General features: G+C 36.4%; 1 protein-coding gene across 1 annotated transcript in view; it reads left to right on the top strand.

The window, feature by feature from the left end:
* The window catches only part of LOC122974105 (serine protease FAM111A-like), a 35623-nt gene extending 18639 nt beyond the window's left edge, over positions 1–16984 (top strand). The window contains exon 4 of the mRNA XM_044341993.1: positions 14609–16984. Coding sequence (XP_044197928.1) covers positions 14609–16369 — 1761 coding nt within the window. The 3' untranslated portion in view covers positions 16370–16984. The remainder of the gene's footprint in view (positions 1–14608) is intronic.
* The last annotated feature ends 1530 nt before the right edge of the window (positions 16985–18514 follow it).

Genomic DNA, 18514 nt, shown 5'->3' with positions numbered 1-18514 from the left:
TTCTATACTGAAATTATACTTCTATCACACACACACCTCAGTCATTAAATCTGAACCTTTAAACTTCTGCTATTCAATAACCATTGTAAGCTTTATCCTAAGTAAAATTCATCATAATTTGTAATCTAAATAAATTTAAAATGCATGTCCTTATATCCCGAGGGAGGCGCCCTTCCTTACCTTAAGGAGATACCAGAAGACTTCAGAGATGAGCACAAGTCAAGAACTTTGGTTGGAGTGTATAAAAATACAAAGCAGTTTTATTTGGTTTTTAAAAAATATGTAATATTAGAAGCAAAAAATAAAATACAAATACAAACAAATAGCAAAAAGTTAAAAAAGCAAAAACGAACTAACAAAAAAGACCTCAAGTGACGACTCAGAAAGAGACTCAAAAAACCCTCATCAAAAAGCCTCTTCAGCCAAAGCTCCCAAAAAAAACCCTCAGTCACTCTTGGCTTTTGTTTTTCTAACCATACATCTTCCTCTTCCTTACATTCTTACTTCCCCACATGGTTTTTTATCTCCCGGACATCTATCAGTTCCATGCTGATGTCCCATGACATTACACAAAGTGACCTTTTCTTTAACCATCACTTACACCACACCCTGTGGAACATTTTAATTTCTTCTTTTTTAAATTTGAGGTTAAAATCACCAAAAAGAATATATGAACTTTATACTTTATGACTTTTACCTGGTACTGCTGCTGTCTGAGTTAACACTAGACCCTCTTTGTTTAGTGTGTTTCTCTTGGAGATGTAGCTACATGTGACGTAGCTACGCCTTGTTAGACCCAGGGCTTGTATTTCAATCGTGTTGCTACAGGTGATAGGATGAAATAGAATTGCATTTGAGTAATGGATCTTCCACTTTGAAGGCTCTTCAGATACTAAAACACTACACAGCTGTTTATAACATACTGTAATACTTAAAGCTTAAACATTTAGGTGATCAATTGATTGGTCGATCAACAGAAAATTAATCAGCTACTAACAACAACAGCAATTCTGATAATTGATTAAATGTTAAGTGCTTTATTAGGCAAAAGGTGTATTTTCTGATTCCAGGCTCTCAAATGTAAGGTTGTGCAGGATTTTACAGCCCCAGTTATCACACTGACAAACACTGACTACAAGGTAGACAGTATAATAACCATGTTCTCATTACAAAGTAATCTACCAGGAAGATGCACCTGCACATATTTGACTGGCCAACACTGTGCCTTGCAGGATGATGTTGCATTGCGATATGGCACAAGTTTCAGATGTATTTAGCTGTTCATAAACCTGAATGACTGGTTGTTTCATCTGAGTGGTTCATCCAACATTACAGGTCATTTACATAATCTTTAACTGTTCTATCTACAACTAGTGCAACAATGGGAACATTGTGTGACAATTATAGAAGTGCCGTGTTCAGCAGGTTTGTTTTGGGGATGTACATAGATCTGAACATCTTTTTACACTCAGGCCTGGTACTTAAATCAGCATTTCAACAGTTTGTAATGAACAGATCCTACAGCTGTGAAGCCTACAGTGACTATTAGGACCACCCAAAGGAAGAACATTTTACCTGATGCAAAAGGTCAGCTTTTATACATTTCTGACCTCCTTAAATGCACACTTTATGTACTTCACACCCTGACTGTGGATATGAAATTGAATTTGGCTAAGAGTGAACTTCTAGTTGTTAATGCTACTGTTTCAGTTTACCTTCTTCTTTCATCTTTCATCATGTTTTCTTTTCATACAGCCAAACATTAGCTTTTCCAGTGAAAGGATTAGAAGGGTAAAAACACATGTGTGTTTTAAGATTTTGCTTGTCTTAGTGTGGATCTGACCTTAATTAAACTCAGTTCCTGATACATCACACAAATATTTGCATTGCAAAAACATAACTCACCCACACTCACACCCACAAATAGGGTGTCAGAACAGTGACAGTTACATTTTGGCATTGATAATAAAACCTGAACTGGAAAAGAAAATATTTGACATTGAAACACTTGTATTGGAAAATATTGATTGGCACTGAAAGAAGTTCCACTGAAAAATAAAACATGGACATTAAAAAATTACAATCTTACAATTTTATTATCTTATTTTATTTTGATATTTTTTTGCATGATGTGTTTTGTCTTCAGATTTTTTCTTCATGTCTGTCTTTTTTCAGTGACAGATTCTTTTTTAGCTGTGAGTATTTTTTCAGCGTCACTGGTTTTCAGTTTCAACTTTCTGTCACTATTTTGGCGTAGAGAGCAGGGCCCTTGCTGCGCCTACATTACCCAGTGTGCCTTGCGGTGCGACAAAGATTGGCTATCTCGTGGCTGTAATCATATAAGCTGATACATTGACCAATCACAGATCATTTCTCTGTTTCTTCTGGAACTATAATAGATTAGGTTTGCTCTTTGTTTGTTGAGACAAACTGATGCAAATCTTTGTGTTCTGTCTCCTTATTGTGCAATAATATTTTTTAATCTTCAACCCAGCAGTGTTTTGTGTATTATTTCATGTGTGTTTAGTGTTTCAGACAATTTCCATGACAGTACACTATTTGAGTAAATATACTTAGTTACTTTCCACTACTGATTAATAGATTAGTCGATCAACTGAAAATAATCAGCAACAACTGCAAAATGCTAAAAGTACTTCCAGCTTCTCAAATGTACATTTTTGCAGGTTTTCTTTGTCCATGATGATAGTAACCTGAATATGTCAGTTGCAGAAAATAAGATTAAATGAGAAAATAATTAGCAGATTAATCAATAAGAAAATAGTCATCAAATGCAGCCCTAGTTTTTGTTAACATGGAGCAGAACAACAAATATCTTTGATACCATTAATATGTTTGTATTATACATATAAACATTATTCCAGTAGTATCTCTGTGTTTTCCATGGTGTCATCTGATGCCTCTAGTTTATAAAAGTTATTTAACATGTTCTTTAGCTGTAACCTTTTCTCCCTCGTGTTGATTTTCTTATTCTTGTGATATACACTTTTTCTTAAGTTTTATTTTATGAGGTTTTCTAATAATGTTTTCCACATGGTTTTCCATCTTTTGAGCTTTGACTGCTGCTCTGTGACTGTGGCTCACTTTGTGTTTGGGTAAGTTTACAGGTCTCTCTATATATATGTAGGTCCATTTATACCTTTCACAAAAGTATTTAAATAAAAAAACATTTACCACCTTAATTTCAGCACTACGACCTGGAGTGTACTTGATTTGCCAGTCATCACAGTGATTAGTGCAATGATGTGTTCAGCAGCCTCATTCAGAAAATGGATTCACACCGTCTCAGCATTGATTAAACCTCCTGTGTTTGATTGTTTCCCCACTGAAAAAGTGAGAGGTTCACATGTTGAGAGATGACATGTTGCTCCTCACTGATGTAGCTTTACCTGACTTCATATAAGGGCTGGAGCAGTTCATTGTTGCTTGAACCGAGTACGGTCTAGACCTGCTCTATGTGAAATGTGCCCTGAGGTGACTTTTGTTGTGATTTGGCGCTATGTAAATGGAGATTGAATGGAGATGAAATCAGTTTCATAGTGTAATGGTTTCCACCTACAGATAACCAATACCCCCCACCGATGTGGATAAGGTACTGACAGACGGCTGTCCTCTACCTCTGACCTAAGTATCTAACAGGGTTCCCAAAATCTACATGCTAGACCACCATAGCCTTGCTTACAGAACCAGAGTTCAGCTTGGCTTCTTTAATCACCAGCTGTCGTTGAACCACTACAAATGGGCCTTTGTAGTCAGGAATTCCTAACAGCCTGGGTCACAACAAAGTGTATTGGTGCAAATGAGTGTTGGTTTGAAAGTACCCCATGATGACCTTCTACATGTCATCACTGAAGGAGGCAAACTCTGACTGTCGAGGACACTCGCCCCGTCTTATAGGGCAGCTTCAGAGCCCTGATCCTAACAGTTTAGCCAATAAAACAGGTAAAATAAAACTTTCAACCTGATTCTATACTGAAATTATACTTCTATCACACACATACCTCAGTCATTAAATCTGAACCTTTAAACTTCTGCTATTCAATAACCATTGTAAGCTTTATCCTAAGTAAAATTCATCATAATTTGTAATCTAAATAAATTTAAAATGCATGTCCTTATATCCCGAGGGAGGCGCCCTTCCTTACCTTAAGGAGATACCAGAAGACTTCAGAGATGAGCACAAGTCAAGAACTTTGGTTGGAGTGTATAAAAATACAAAGCAGTTTTATTTGGTTTTTAAAAAATATGTAATATTAGAAGCAAAAAATAAAATACAAATACAAAAAAATAGCAGAAAAGTTAAAAAAGCAAAAACGAACTAACAAAAAAGACCTCAAGTGACGACTCAGAAAGAGACTCAAAAAACCCTCATCAAAAAGCCTCTTCAGCCAAAGCTCCCAAAAAAAACCCTCAGTCACTCTTGGCTTTTGTTTTTCTAACCATACATCTTCCTCTTCCTTACATTCTTACTTCCCCACATGGTTTTTTATCTCCCGGACATCTATCAGTTCCATGCTGATGTCCCATGACATTACACAAAGTGACCTTTTCTTTAACCATCACTTACACCACACCCTGTGGAACATTTTAATTTCTTCTTTTTTAAATTTGAGGTTAAAATCACCAAAAAGAATATATGAACTTTATACTTTATGACTTTTACCTGGTACTGCTGCTGTCTGAGTTAACACTAGACCCTCTTTGTTTAGTGTGTTTCTCTTGGAGATGTAGCTACATGTGACGTAGCTACGCCTTGTTAGACCCAGGGCTTGTATTTCAATCGTGTTGCTACAGGTGATAGGATGAAATAGAATTGCATTTGAGTAATGGATCTTCCACTTTGAAGGCTCTTCAGATACTAAAACACTACACAGCTGTTTATAACATACTGTAATACTTAAAGCTTAAACATTTAGGTGATCAATTGATTGGTCGATCAACAGAAAATTAATCAGCTACTAACAACAACAGCAATTCTGATAATTGATTAAATGTTAAGTGCTTTATTAGGCAAAAAGTGTATTTTCTGATTCCAGGCTCTCAAATGTAAGGTTGTGCAGGATTTTACAGCCCCAGTTATCACACTGACAAACACTGACTACAAGGTAGACAGTATAATAACCATGTTCTCATTACAAAGTAATCTACCAGGAAGATGCACCTGCACATATTTGACTGGCCAACACTGTGCCTTGCAGGATGATGTTGCATTGCGATATGGCACAAGTTTCAGATGTATTTAGCTGTTCATAAACCTGAATGACTGGTTGTTTCATCTGAGTGGTTCATCCAACATTACAGGTCATTTACATAATCTTTAACTGTTCTATCTACAACTAGTGCAACAATGGGAACATTGTGTGACAATTATAGAAGTGCCGTGTTCAGCAGGTTTGTTTTGGGGATGTACATAGATCTGAACATCTTTTTACACTCAGGCCTGGTACTTAAATCAGCATTTCAACAGTTTGTAATGAACAGATCCTACAGCTGTGAAGCCTACAGTGACTATTAGGACCACCCAAAGGAAGAACATTTTACCTGATGCAAAAGGTCAGCTTTTATACATTTCTGACCTCCTTAAATGCACACTTTATGTACTTCACACCCTGACTGTGGATATGAAATTGAATTTGGCCAAGAATGAACTTCTAGTTGTTAATGCTACTGTTTCAGTTTAACTTCTTCTTTCACCTTTCATCATGTTTTCTTTTCATACAGCCAAACATTAGCTTTTCCAGTGAAAGGATTAGAAGGGTAAAAACACATGTGTGTTTTAAAATTTTGCTTGTCTTAGTGTGGATCTGACCTTAATTAAACTCAGTTCCTGATACATCACACAAATATTTGCATTGCAAAAACATAACTCACCCACACTCACACCCACAAATAGGGTGTCAGAACAGTGACAGTTACATTTTGGCATTGATAATAAAACCTGAACTGGAAAAGAAAATATTTGACATTGAAACACTTGTATTGGAAAATATTGATTGGCACTGAAAGAAGTTCCACTGAAAAATAAAACATGGACATTAAAGAATTACAATCTTACAATTTTATTATCTTATTTTATTTTGATATTTTTTTGCATGATGTGTTTTGTCTTCAGATTTTTTCTTCATGTCTGTCTTTTTTCAGTGACAGATTCTTTTTTAGCTGTGAGTATTTTTTCAGCGTCACTGGTTTTCAGTTTCAACTTTCTGTCACCATTTTGGCGTAGAGAGCAGGGCCCTTGCTGCGCCTACATTACCCAGTGTGCCTTGCGGTGCGACAAAGATTGGCTATCTCGTGGCTGTAATCATATAAGCTGATACATTGACCAATCACAGATCATTTCTCTGTTTCTTCTGGAACTATAATAGATTAGGTTTGCTCTTTGTTTGTTGAGACAAACTGATGCAAATCTTTGTGTTCTGTCTCCTTATTGTGCAATAATATTTTTTAATCTTCAACCCAGCAGTGTTTTGTGTATTATTTCATTTGTGTTTAGTGTTTCAGACAATTTCCATGACAGTACACTATTTGAGTAAATATACTTAGTTACTTTCCACTACTGATTAATAGATTAGTCGATCAACTGAAAATAATCAGCAACAACTGCAAAATGCTAAAAGTACTTCCAGCTTCTCAAATGTACATTTTTGCAGGTTTTCTTTGTCCATGATGATAGTAACCTGAACATGTCAGTTGCAGAAAATAAGATTAAATGAGAAAATAATTAGCAGATTAATCAATAAGAAAATAGTCATCAAATGCAGCCCTAGTTTTTGTTAACATGGAGCACAACAACAAATATCTTTGATACCATTAATATGTTTGTATTATACATATAAACATTATTCCAGTAGTATCTCTGTGTTTTCCATGGTGTCATCTGATGCCTCTAGTTTATAAAAGTTATTTAACATGTTCTTTAGCTGTAACCTTTTCTCCCTCATGTTGATTTTCTTATTCTTGTGATATACACTTTTTCTTAAGTTTTATTTTATGAGGTTTTCTAATGAATTTTAAACATTATATTTATCAGAGAGCACAGAAAAGGCCTTAATATGCAGCTTTCTGATTTGTGTAGCTCAAAACTCGTTATTGTGAGTTTGACTGATCACTGATAAAATATTTCCAAGTCAGGAGTGTTACTCCTCTGCTCTCAGATTGAGGCTAAAAAGGGCTAAAAAGAGTCAAAAAAAGGGCAAAAAGCCACCAAAAGTAAAAACAAAAAACAAATAAAGGACCAAAAAACTGAAAGGCAAAAAAAGCCAAAAAGAAAAAGGCCAACTGGCAAAAAGGTATAAAGAGCAAAAAACAAAAAGACCTCTCTGGCCTCCACTTTTATATCATTCATCTTAAAGCATCTACATCTCAAAATCCAGATATGGTCACCAACCAGAACACCAACAAACTATTGGATACATTTTTGTTTGCGTAGCCTAACACAATAATAGTTTTTTGTTTGCGTTGCACAACAAAATTCTTGGAACTCTAACAATACAAAATATTTTTAACATGTCCAAGTCTTCACAGTTAAAAGTCAAGGATGTAGAGTGTCTTTGTCAGATGCAGAAACCAAAGCTCACTTGCAGGCCACCAGCTTCCTGCTGATCTAAGACGGAGTGTTAACTTGCACTTGCACAAGAGTTTAGTTACAACTTAGCTCAACTAACAATATTTTCCATCATGTATTAGTTAATTGTCAATTTTCATTGAATCTTCACAGAAAATTATTTTAGAGATAGGTTTGGGTGGAGTGTGTATCTCAGGCATATTAGGTGAGACCTTTAACAAATAAATGACCCAAGTTTGAGAGCAGTTTACAGTTCGTTCCATTTAAAAGGTGCATCGTACCTGAAACCAGATCTGCCAACATTGGTGTGAACATGAGGGATATCTGAGGTTCAGTGTTACTGTAGTTATTAGATTTAAATGAGAGAAGAGATGTGAGGTAGTTTGGAGGCTTCAACAGTAGAGATTTATAGATCAATAAAATGAAATATTTTTTTCTTCTTGACTGTAAGGAAGTCCAACCAACCTTGTGATACAGTTCCTGTTAGATTTAACGTGAACATGGTAATCATATTATTTACCTTGCAGTCAGTGTTTGTCACTATGATAACTTGAGCTGTAAAATCCTGTCTCTCAGTATGATTTATTATTATCAGGGTTGAAACTAACAGATCATTTCATTATAGATTCATCTATTAATTTTATTTTTTATTTGCTTAATTGATTGGTGAAAAATGCTGTGAAAAAAAGTTCCCTGAACCCATGGTGACATTTTCAAATTGTTGTCATTGTCCAATTTACAATTCAAAACCCAAATATATTTAATTTCAGTGATATAAAACAAAGAATTTTCAAGTTCAAGTTTCAAGTTTATTTTATTTGTATAGCATTTTAAAAAGCAAACAGCTTTTGCACCAAAGTGCTCCACAAAGACAGACATATGTATAAACATACAAGCATAAAGACATACATGTGCAAAACGGATGTTGTGAAAATAAAGCAAGATAGAAAGAAGTTTAGACACAATTTAAAACTCAAGAAATCAGATAGAAATAAAAAAAAAAACAGATTAAACACAATTAAAAGCCAGACAATAAAAGTGGGTCTTCAGGTGCATCTTAAAAGCACCAACAGACACAAACAGGGTAAAGGTCTCCGGTTGGCTATTCCAGAGTTGAGGAGCCACTACAGAAATAGCCCTGTCCCTGCCTTTTTTCCCATAAACAGGGCACAGCTAACAACATGCCACAGTGGGAGGATCTGAGGGGTCTGGTGATGTTGTAAGGGATGAGAAGTTCTGAGAATTATTTAATAATTTGTATGACGCTGAAAGTGGTCAGTGTGCAGGTGGAGTCAATGTGTCACTGTTATGTTTCTGTTACATCATCCATGATGTAAACTGTCAGTTGATCGAAGTTTAATGTTATCTAACATGGTGATGAAGATCAGAGATAAAGAGGTTTTAGGAGTTTACACTTGTCTTTTGGTGCCATTCTTTCGACATGGTGACAAGTAACAATGGTAAGCACACTCTAACTGTTCAGTAACATGAAATTAAATGGGTTTGTTGAAACCATTGAAGAGTAACTTTTATTTCGCCAAATCAAATGGACATTGTTTTTTTTTTTGTCAACACTGCTGCTGATATCAACTTTGTATTTATTAAATATTTATAAAACCTCATCAGTGTGTCAGAAGATGTTCATGTGCAAACTCTTAAGGTCACACTTGTGGTTTGGATTCCTCGGTCTGAAGTCGCATTGAGGCCGACATCAAAGTGTTGCTCCCTCATTCATTTCAATTTCAGAAGTGATAACAACAAGTTGAACCTGACTCAACTTTTGCCATGACGCAATTTTATTTGTTATTTATTTATTTAATGAGGTGGTCCCATTGAGATTAAAGGTCTCTTTTCCCAGAGAGATCTGAGAACAAGACACATTTATAAGACAAGAACACAATCAGTGAACAGAAACAACACAAATACACAAAAAACAAAGAATTCATTAAAAACAGTTACAAGAATCCTAAAAACACATCAGATAATAAAGCTTTAAAATCTCCAAGGAGAATTTAAGACTCAAGTTTGAGTGCAGTTTACAGTTCGTTCCATTTAAAAGGTGCATCGTACCTGAAACCAGATCTGCCAACACTGGTGTGAACATGAGGGATATCTGAGGTTCAATGTTACTGTAGTTACTAGATTTAAATGAGAGAAGAGATGTGAGGTAGTTTGGAGGCTTCAACAGTAGAGATTTGTAGATCAATAACATGAACTTTTTTTTTCTTCTTGACTGTAAGAAAGTAAATGTTTAAGCTTTAAGTATTACTGTATGTTATAAACAGCTGTGCAGTGCAAATAGGCTACAACTCTGTATTTCATCATCTCACCCGGAGCAACACCTGGAGTTGTGTAGCCTGTATCTGGAACTGAGTTCACTTGAGGTCAAGTCCACACTAAACCAGGACAATCTGAAAACACAGATTGTTTTCCTGCCTCTCTGTATTTGCCTCTAATCCTTTCACTGGAGAAGCTAATGTCTGGCTTTGTATGAAAAGAAACATGGTGAAAGATGAAGGAAGATGGTAAACTCAGACACTAGCATCAACAACTAGAAGTTCACTCTAAGCCAAATTCAATTTAATATCCACAGTCAGGGTGTGTAGTACATAAGGTGTATGTTTAGGGAGGTCAGAGGTGCCTTTTGCATAAGATAAAATGTTCTTCCTTTAAGCTTCACAGCTGTTCAGTATAAACTGTTGAAATTCTGATTTAAATACCAGGCCTGGGTGTAACAAGATGTTCACACACAAGAGAAACCAGCTGAACAGGGTCATTAGCATCATTGTCACATCATGTTCCCATTGTTGTACTAGTTGGTGATGCCAACAGAAATAGACAGAAAGGTTTAAGATTATGTAAATTACCTGTAATGTTGGAAGAACCACTAAGATGAAACAACCAATTAGTCGGGATAATAAACAGCTAAATGTACCTTTTGTAACCTTTTCTGTAACTTTTGCCACATCACATCTTCCTGGTAGATTACTTTGTAACATGAACATGATTATTATACTGTTTCATCTATAAATGTTGAATCAGTTTCACAGCCACTTACAACTTCCTCAACGTGCAGCAGAGATAACAAACCAACAGCTTGTCCAAGCGGCCATCACACCACACTACAAAATAACTGACAGAAGCTGCTGTACATCTTCTACACTTGCAAAGAGGCACTACGTTATTCTCATTATTGCACCAGTTGGCAATACCAATAGAAATAGATAGAAAGGTTTAAGATTATGTAAATAACAATATTGCGTTTATGATTGTTTGGGTTGCAACTAACAGTTAATTCCATTAAAGATTAATCTATCTATTATTTTTTTATTTGCTTAAATGATTAGTGAAAAAGATATTTAATTACAGTGATATGAAACAAAGAAACAGCACAACATTACATTCGAGAGTCTGAAATCAGAAAACAATAACAATTAATAGATTATCAGAATTGCTGCTGTTGGATTAGTGGCTTATTCATTTTCTGTCGATTTTTTTTTTTTTGACACAATGCTATTTTTGCATTGAACGCCGGCCTCCTCACTGGTAGAGCTACAGTGATGTCCAGGTTTGTGTTGTGGAGGTGTGGATTACTTATGTTTTTGTGATGGAAATAGTTGTGGAGCCTTGATCAGGAACTGAGTTTACTTGAGGTCAGGTCAACACTAAACATGATGAAAGATGGAAGAAGATGGTAAACTCAGACAGTAGCATCAACAACTAGAAGTTCACTCTAAGCCAAATTCAATTTCATATCCACAGGATGTGTAGTGCATAAGATGTACATTTAGGGAGGTCAGAAATGTATAAAATTGGACCTTTTGCATAAGATAAAATGTTCTTCCTTCAGGTGATTCTCATTGTAAGTTCATGGCTGTAAGATATGTTTAGTATAAATTGTTGGTATGTGGATTGAAATACCAGAGTGGAACAAGGTGTTCACATGAACTAGCATCATTATCACACCATGTTCCCATTGTTGTATTAGTATGCGATGCCAATAAATAGAAAGGTGTAAATTTATGTAAATTACCTGACATGTGGGAGGTCCAACCGACCAGTCAGATTTATAAATGCTGAACCCAGAAGCTCACCTCATTGTATCTGAACGCACCACAAGACGCTGCAGAACCGGTCGATTAAAGCCAAGGTGATACACCCAGGTTCATTTTGTAAGTATACAGTATGGTCTTATTATTTTGTTTTTTATGATTAGGGACCTGAATGAATAAAAGACAAAAGAACTTTGACTTGTACTGCTGTGACCTGAGAGACATAAAGATCTGTGCAACTAATACCGGCTTTACACCAAACAACTTTTCAAGCGATTTCTCACAGACAAAGTTCCAGTGTCAGAATAAAATCATGAGTTTTGCTGGAGTTGTGGCGCACTCCCATCATCTCTATCGTTTGGTGTTTGGTGGACATAAAAATCAGTCCAAGCTGTCCTAAGTCAGTCTTTGCCTCATCTTGTCGTTCCGATAAAATCAAGTATGTTTAATACTATCATAAGTCTTTATTCTTGGCTCATACAAACAGTGAAGTTGAATGATGTCAACAAACAGGTGCAAATGAGAGACATTTTCTTTCAGTTGCTCAAGTCTCCAAAAAAGATGTGAGGATACTTGTACATTTTTATTGTTAATAGCATTCTTTTGCTTGGTGGAAACACATGTTGACCGTTTGTTCTTGGTTGGTTTATTACACATAACTTATGAAAGAACTTCCCAAGGATACTGTAAGAAATGTGTCAATAACTCTGATCTTTATTGTTCTTATCTGTAGACTGCCAACATCTGAGCTCTTCCAGTGTCCAGCACTGCTGTCAGCCAGAGGAACCTGTTTGTCCACTGCTTGCCAAGGTACGTTATCTCTCCCCTAACAGGGTATCTTGGTACATGTGATTAAACCTGTTTATCTTTGAATCTATGGTGGGTTGGAGTCACAGGTAGATGTGATCATTCCTCCTGTCCATACTGGCAGTGAAGTGATGCCTTCATAGAGCAACTACATGGTAAAAGAGGGCAAAATCCACAGTTCTTGCTAACATAGTTATAATGTTTTTGCTGGAGTTGCGGCCCTCACGTCATCTCGATTATTGGATAAAAAACTCAGTCCAAGCTGTCTTAAATTAATCTTTTTCTTGTCAAACATGTTTAATATCATCATAAGTATTTAGTCTTGATCACAGGTAGATGTAATCATTCCTCCTGTCTATACTGGCAGTGAAGTGATGCCTTCATAGAGCAACTACATGGTAAAACGGGGCAAAATCCACAGTTCTCACTCTGTGCAAAATGCTTTCTTAAGTTCAGCTGATGCTAATATAAAGTTTCAGCAGTCTGAGTTACTCACATGAAGTGGGTTTTATTGTTTTGGCACCAAACCTAAATGTGACCACCAGGATGTTTCACTTCACTACTGACCAGCAAGAAAACAGTCTTAACTAAAAAAAACTGTAACCTTGAAAGAAACTGGGCAACACTTTCCATGTCTGTTACGTCTTATAAACATACTTATAGTAAATTGTAATCTGCTTATAGCACTGTATAATTATAGTTATAAGCACTAATAAATATTCATAATGCTTTATAACAATAATCACAACACATTATAAAGCATTTTATAATTACTTAAAAGATTAAATATCATAATACTTCATAATTGCTGGTCACTTGCTGACATTTTTTGCGAGGATCATTGTGTATTATTATTCTCATAGTAATACAAATATATATATATATACATATATACATACATATATGTATATATATGTATATGTATATGTGTGTGTGTGTGTGTATATATATATGTATATGTGTATGTGTATATATATATATATATAGTTATTAATTAATATTGGCATCATAGAAAGTGTTACCAGAAACTGATATTGATTAGTGAAACTTGAACAGCTGTTATATATTAACCTCAGCTGACTTTAGAAAACTTTTACACAGATTGGAGACTGTGGGTTTTGTCCTCCATTTTAAACAGTGTAGTCATGTTAGGAAAGATTTGCTGTACATTAAGTATGGAGAGGAGGAAGAAATACAGCGACCCATCACTCTTTCACTGTACAGATGCATGTGAGTGTTATATTAAGACTTGAAAAAATCCAAACTTAAAAAGACTAAATCCTTTACAGGAGAAAGAAGTGTCACCTGTGAATCTCAACAACATGGCAGAGAGATCCAGCACACCTGAGGTAAGTTAGACCAGATATCCTCAGATACAAGTCTTACAGCACCACTAAACACATTTCCACTGTATCAAAAGTCCAGTAAGGCTGCATTACATGATGATGTTTCTTTATAAAAACTCCAGACTTATGTACATGGACAGCATCTATATTAATATGAGAGATGACACCTTCATTATTGGCCACAAAAGGTGTGATGCTAATGACACATTAGTGAGTTCTTCACTGTGTTGCTAGAAGTTCAAACCCTGGCTCCTTCACACAGCTGGCCAGTCACTGCATGACGTGGGTGTGAATGTCAGCTTGTCTGTTTCAGAAAGTTACAGAAGTGGCCGTGCACAGCTCCCCTCTTACCTGCAGTCAGAAAGGTGCAGGTTTAATGGTCATTTCCACTGTCTGACAAACATGTGAGGGAGAATACATCCACAAGATGACATTCACACCCACTTCACACAGTTGTTGTTCAGCTTTTTTAACAAAGCTTTTAAATCTTAGAAAAATAAACAACTTATTAGCAACAAACATTCAACAAGAGATAAAAACTTACCATATTATACATAGTGTATATCAAGTACTCTAAAACAGAAGATGAAATAGACATACATAGAGGCCATTAATGCATATGAAAGGTTGCTGAAAACATGAAATGCATCCAGTATATATTTTTTGAAAACAATGTTTTTACAACATTAAATCTAAAATCCTTTTCTCTTTTGCAGTCCAGGGTCAGTAGACTTTAGTATACTGCATGCACAGAACAGGCTGCATTCTTATACATGAACAAGGGCATCTAACTTTTATTTTCTCTCTCTGATTTCCTGCAGGATGGACATTCACATCACTTCAATGTGAGATTCAAGGACAGTGACCCGGAAGAATACACCATTTACTGTGATCGGCCTCGGACACTGCTTGAGGCAATAAAATCAAGTAAAAAGTATAATGAGCTGAAGTGTGAAGATAAAAACATTGTAATTCTGCTCCGTAAGGCAGACAAGGAATGTGCTGTTCCAACACATTTTCCTTGTTCTTGTATAGAGGATGGAGAGTTACTTATCATATATAGTAAAACAAAAAAAGTTGAAGAGGCCCAAAACGAACCTTCTGAAACAGTACATCCACGAAACAAATACTCTGTGTTCTACATTGAAAGCAAGGGAGGAAAAAACACCAAAACAAAACAGCTTTTTAGAAATGAAGCAATCAAACAGTTTACGTATCTGTGTGTCTATGGAGAAAAGGGGATGACTGTGGAAGAATCTCTGAACAGAGACGGTCGCTTCATTGATGACCTCGGTGACTTCAAACTGTCTGACAGTAAGAATCATGACCGCTTTACCGAGCATACACAAAAGGTTGACAACCTAAATGAAAAAGAATTCAAGTTATGTCTTCCACAAAACAAAAAACATGCAAAAGGCAAAAAACTGCAGGAAAAGCCATGTGCATCAAATAGTTCACAACAGAACAGTGACTCAGCGCCAGTCGTAGATGCAGCACAGCAGAGAGTAACCAGTGTGAAAACATTACTGGAAAAAGGTGACAGAGATGTCAACACTGAGGAGATTTATGAAATGCTGCGTCAGCAGTTTCCACATCTGAGAGAATGGATGGAGAATCGATTCCAAGGTGATTCTTTTCAGGAAGCAGTGAACCTGAAGAAGGAAGACTTTGGAAAGATCCAACAGTTCTTTAGTGAAGTTCACAGAGTCAAGAAGCTGCTAAAACTGAGCAAGTCAGTTTGCAAAGTCGTTGTTGAGAATGTTTGTGTGGGCACAGGCTTCGTACTGTTTGATAACTTCATCCTGACTAACGCACATTTATTCAGAGGTTGTGTAACAGAAGATAAAAAACAATTACAGGACGGTACAAATGTCTTTGCTTTGTTTAACTATGATGATCCTGAGCCTAACACTGATTATCACCGCTTTGCCGTTGAGAAAACATTCATTGACTTCAGTCTTAGTGAACTAAAGGTAGGAGATACTGAACTAGATTATGCTGTACTTGAGCTGAACCCTGAGGGCCAGAAAACCGACCAAACAAAGACAAAAGAGATACCACCAGGGCTCCTGAACAGATTTGGTCCAGTGCCTCCGGATGGTGAGGCCTGTATCATTGGCCATCCTGCAGGAGACGTGAAAAAAATTGATCCTACATGCATCATTGAAAAAGAGAACAGAGGGCAGGCTGTTGATAATCAATTAGAGCCATACAGAAACACCTGTGTCATTATCCAATCAACCAGTCAAATGATCAGAAATCAAAGCATTGAAAACATACTGATAGGTGGAAATCAAGCAGCGACCTACAACACGTTCATGTATCATGGCTCTTCTGGCTCCCTGGTGTTTGATGCTCATTGCAGAGTGTTCGGTTTGCACACAGGTGGATTTGTCTATGGGTTTCCAAAAGCGACAGAGAGTGTAATAGAGTTTGCCCAACCCCTGCTTACTATATTTGAAAGGTTAGTGACCAAACTGAAGGAAAGCGGAAAAGAGGATCTGTTGAAGAGAGTTGAGGAAGCAAAGAGAAACCCAGACCCAGAGGAGGAAGAAAACAGTGAACCAGAAGACTCTGATTAGGCAATGGACACTGAGTAGATCATCAGAGGCTCCTGAGACAAGTGTCTAAACCCACCTGACTGCACAGGTTATTTTCGTTCATATATTCATTCATAAATTCATTTTTCCCAGTGATCAAATGATCAAAGTAATTTAAAAAACTGAAAAGGGAATCTGCACACAGAAAGACATCAGACTTCTCTTCTGCTTTGTAAAGATTTTTCTATTTGTTGATCTTTTAAGTGTATTTTTTGGGGGCAGTGAATTAGATGCCAACATGTTTGTTCAGCTACTATAATTGTAACCATCTGCTGTTAACTTGTAGCTTTAATTTTAGGTGTAGTTTTTTTTAACTGTATATGATTTTGGTTGCTTTTATAGCATTAATACTCTTCTAATATTCTAACATTTTAGTCTTACTGTAGAAGCTTTTCATTGTGCTGTAATTATCTGTTGTTAACTTGTTTGCGAAAGCTTCAATATCATAGTCATAGTTAAGTATTGCAACATTTGTTGGTGTAAGTTTTTTCTGTTAGGATAGAGGTTTTTTTTCATCCATATTTTAGGCTTTGTTGTATTGTCTGTTGTATTCTGTTCACATTACATTAAAATTCACTTGTTTGGTTCTCTTCAAAATCTGTTTCCTGTCATTGTGATTGATTGATTGATTTCTTATGTTACTGTTTCACCATTTCCTGGCTTCAGTCTAAACATGGGGTTGCAACACTGTCATAATAAATTAAACTGTATTCTGTCCATCCTGTATGTGAAGAGGAAAATTCATAGCTGAGATCAAAAAAGTCTTAAAGCTTCATTGTGGTTAAAAAATGTTCCTCTGTTAGTAAAAGTGAAATTAAAATCTAGCAGAAGTAGTTTCTCACACCTTTAGGTTCAGAACAGAAGAAAACAGGATAAAAACAGAGTATAAAACTGTTAAAGCTGAGAAACACATAAAACAAACTAACACATCTGAGGAAAAAGGTGTTTACACCTGTTCTAAATGGACACACTGGAAGGCGCAAATCCTGCTGTCCTACAGTGTGTTTCCATCCACCTGTTTTCATGCATATTTCCAATTTAATTTGTACTTGGATATATATATTATGACATACATGAAGCATAAACGTCACTGAAGAGCTGAAAACATCAGATCTGTGTGGAGCGATGAGGAGGCTGTAACCTTCCTCAAATGAACACATGAAACTAACAGAAATGTCATATTTCCATCATGTTTTCCATCATTTAAGCTTTGACTGCTGCTCTTTTAATGACATCATCTCATTGTGTCCTCTTCTTTTGAAATTGTTCAGTGGCACCAACTGGAGAATTAGCAACACCTGCTGTTTATCTTCTAATATTCACATAACAGCAGTGGATGAAAACATGCTTTTTCTTTTGTGTCTTGGAAATTCAGTTAAAATTAAAACATTTGGATGGAAACGTGGCTTTAGAGGGAGGCAAGATGTGATTGCAAAAAATGGGAATAACAGCAGGAATAATAGTGTTGCACTCACTTGTCCAAATGAAAAGTGATGGAAGAATGAAAAGAGGGCTTGTGAGAGAAGTTCAGATCTTGCTCACCGTCACACCTCCACACACCTGACAAATTACTACCTGAAGTGGGTGTGACTGTCAGCTTGTAGGTTTCAGAAAGTTACAGTAATTGTTGGAAACCATTTCCATCGTCAGAAAGGTGTGGGGGTACTGTTCAATGATCCAACAGGCACTTTGTTTGAAGCAAAGATTTCGTGACTGTTCTTTCAGCTCACGTTGTGTTTGGGGAAGTTTCCAGGGGTGTTGTTTTTTTTTGGCTGTAAACAAAATTATATGACTGTACTGTGATCAAACACAACAATAGGGTAAATGGACTGTACTTGTATAGCGCCTTTCTAGTCTTCTGACTACTCAAAGCACTTTTACACTATGTGTCACATTTACCCATTCACACACATTCATACACTGAATGGGTACAGGGGCTAACATGCAGGGTCCCAACCTGCCCATCAGAGGGAGCTAACCATTCACACACATTCATACACTGATGGCACAGCCATCAGGAGCAATTTCTTGGACATGCTGATCGAGGCAGTTTTAGCTTCAGCAGCTAACAGCAGCACTGACCTGAGATTTCCTCCAGCAGGTCAGTGCTGCTGTTAGCTGCTGAAG

The sequence above is a fragment of the Thunnus albacares genome, chromosome 22, assembly GCF_914725855.1.
Source record: "Thunnus albacares chromosome 22, fThuAlb1.1, whole genome shotgun sequence".
In the NCBI taxonomy this organism is placed as follows: Eukaryota; Metazoa; Chordata; class Actinopteri; order Scombriformes; family Scombridae; genus Thunnus; species Thunnus albacares.
The sequence above is the reverse complement of the archived record's forward strand: the minus strand, read 5'-3'. Positions and strand labels throughout refer to the sequence as shown.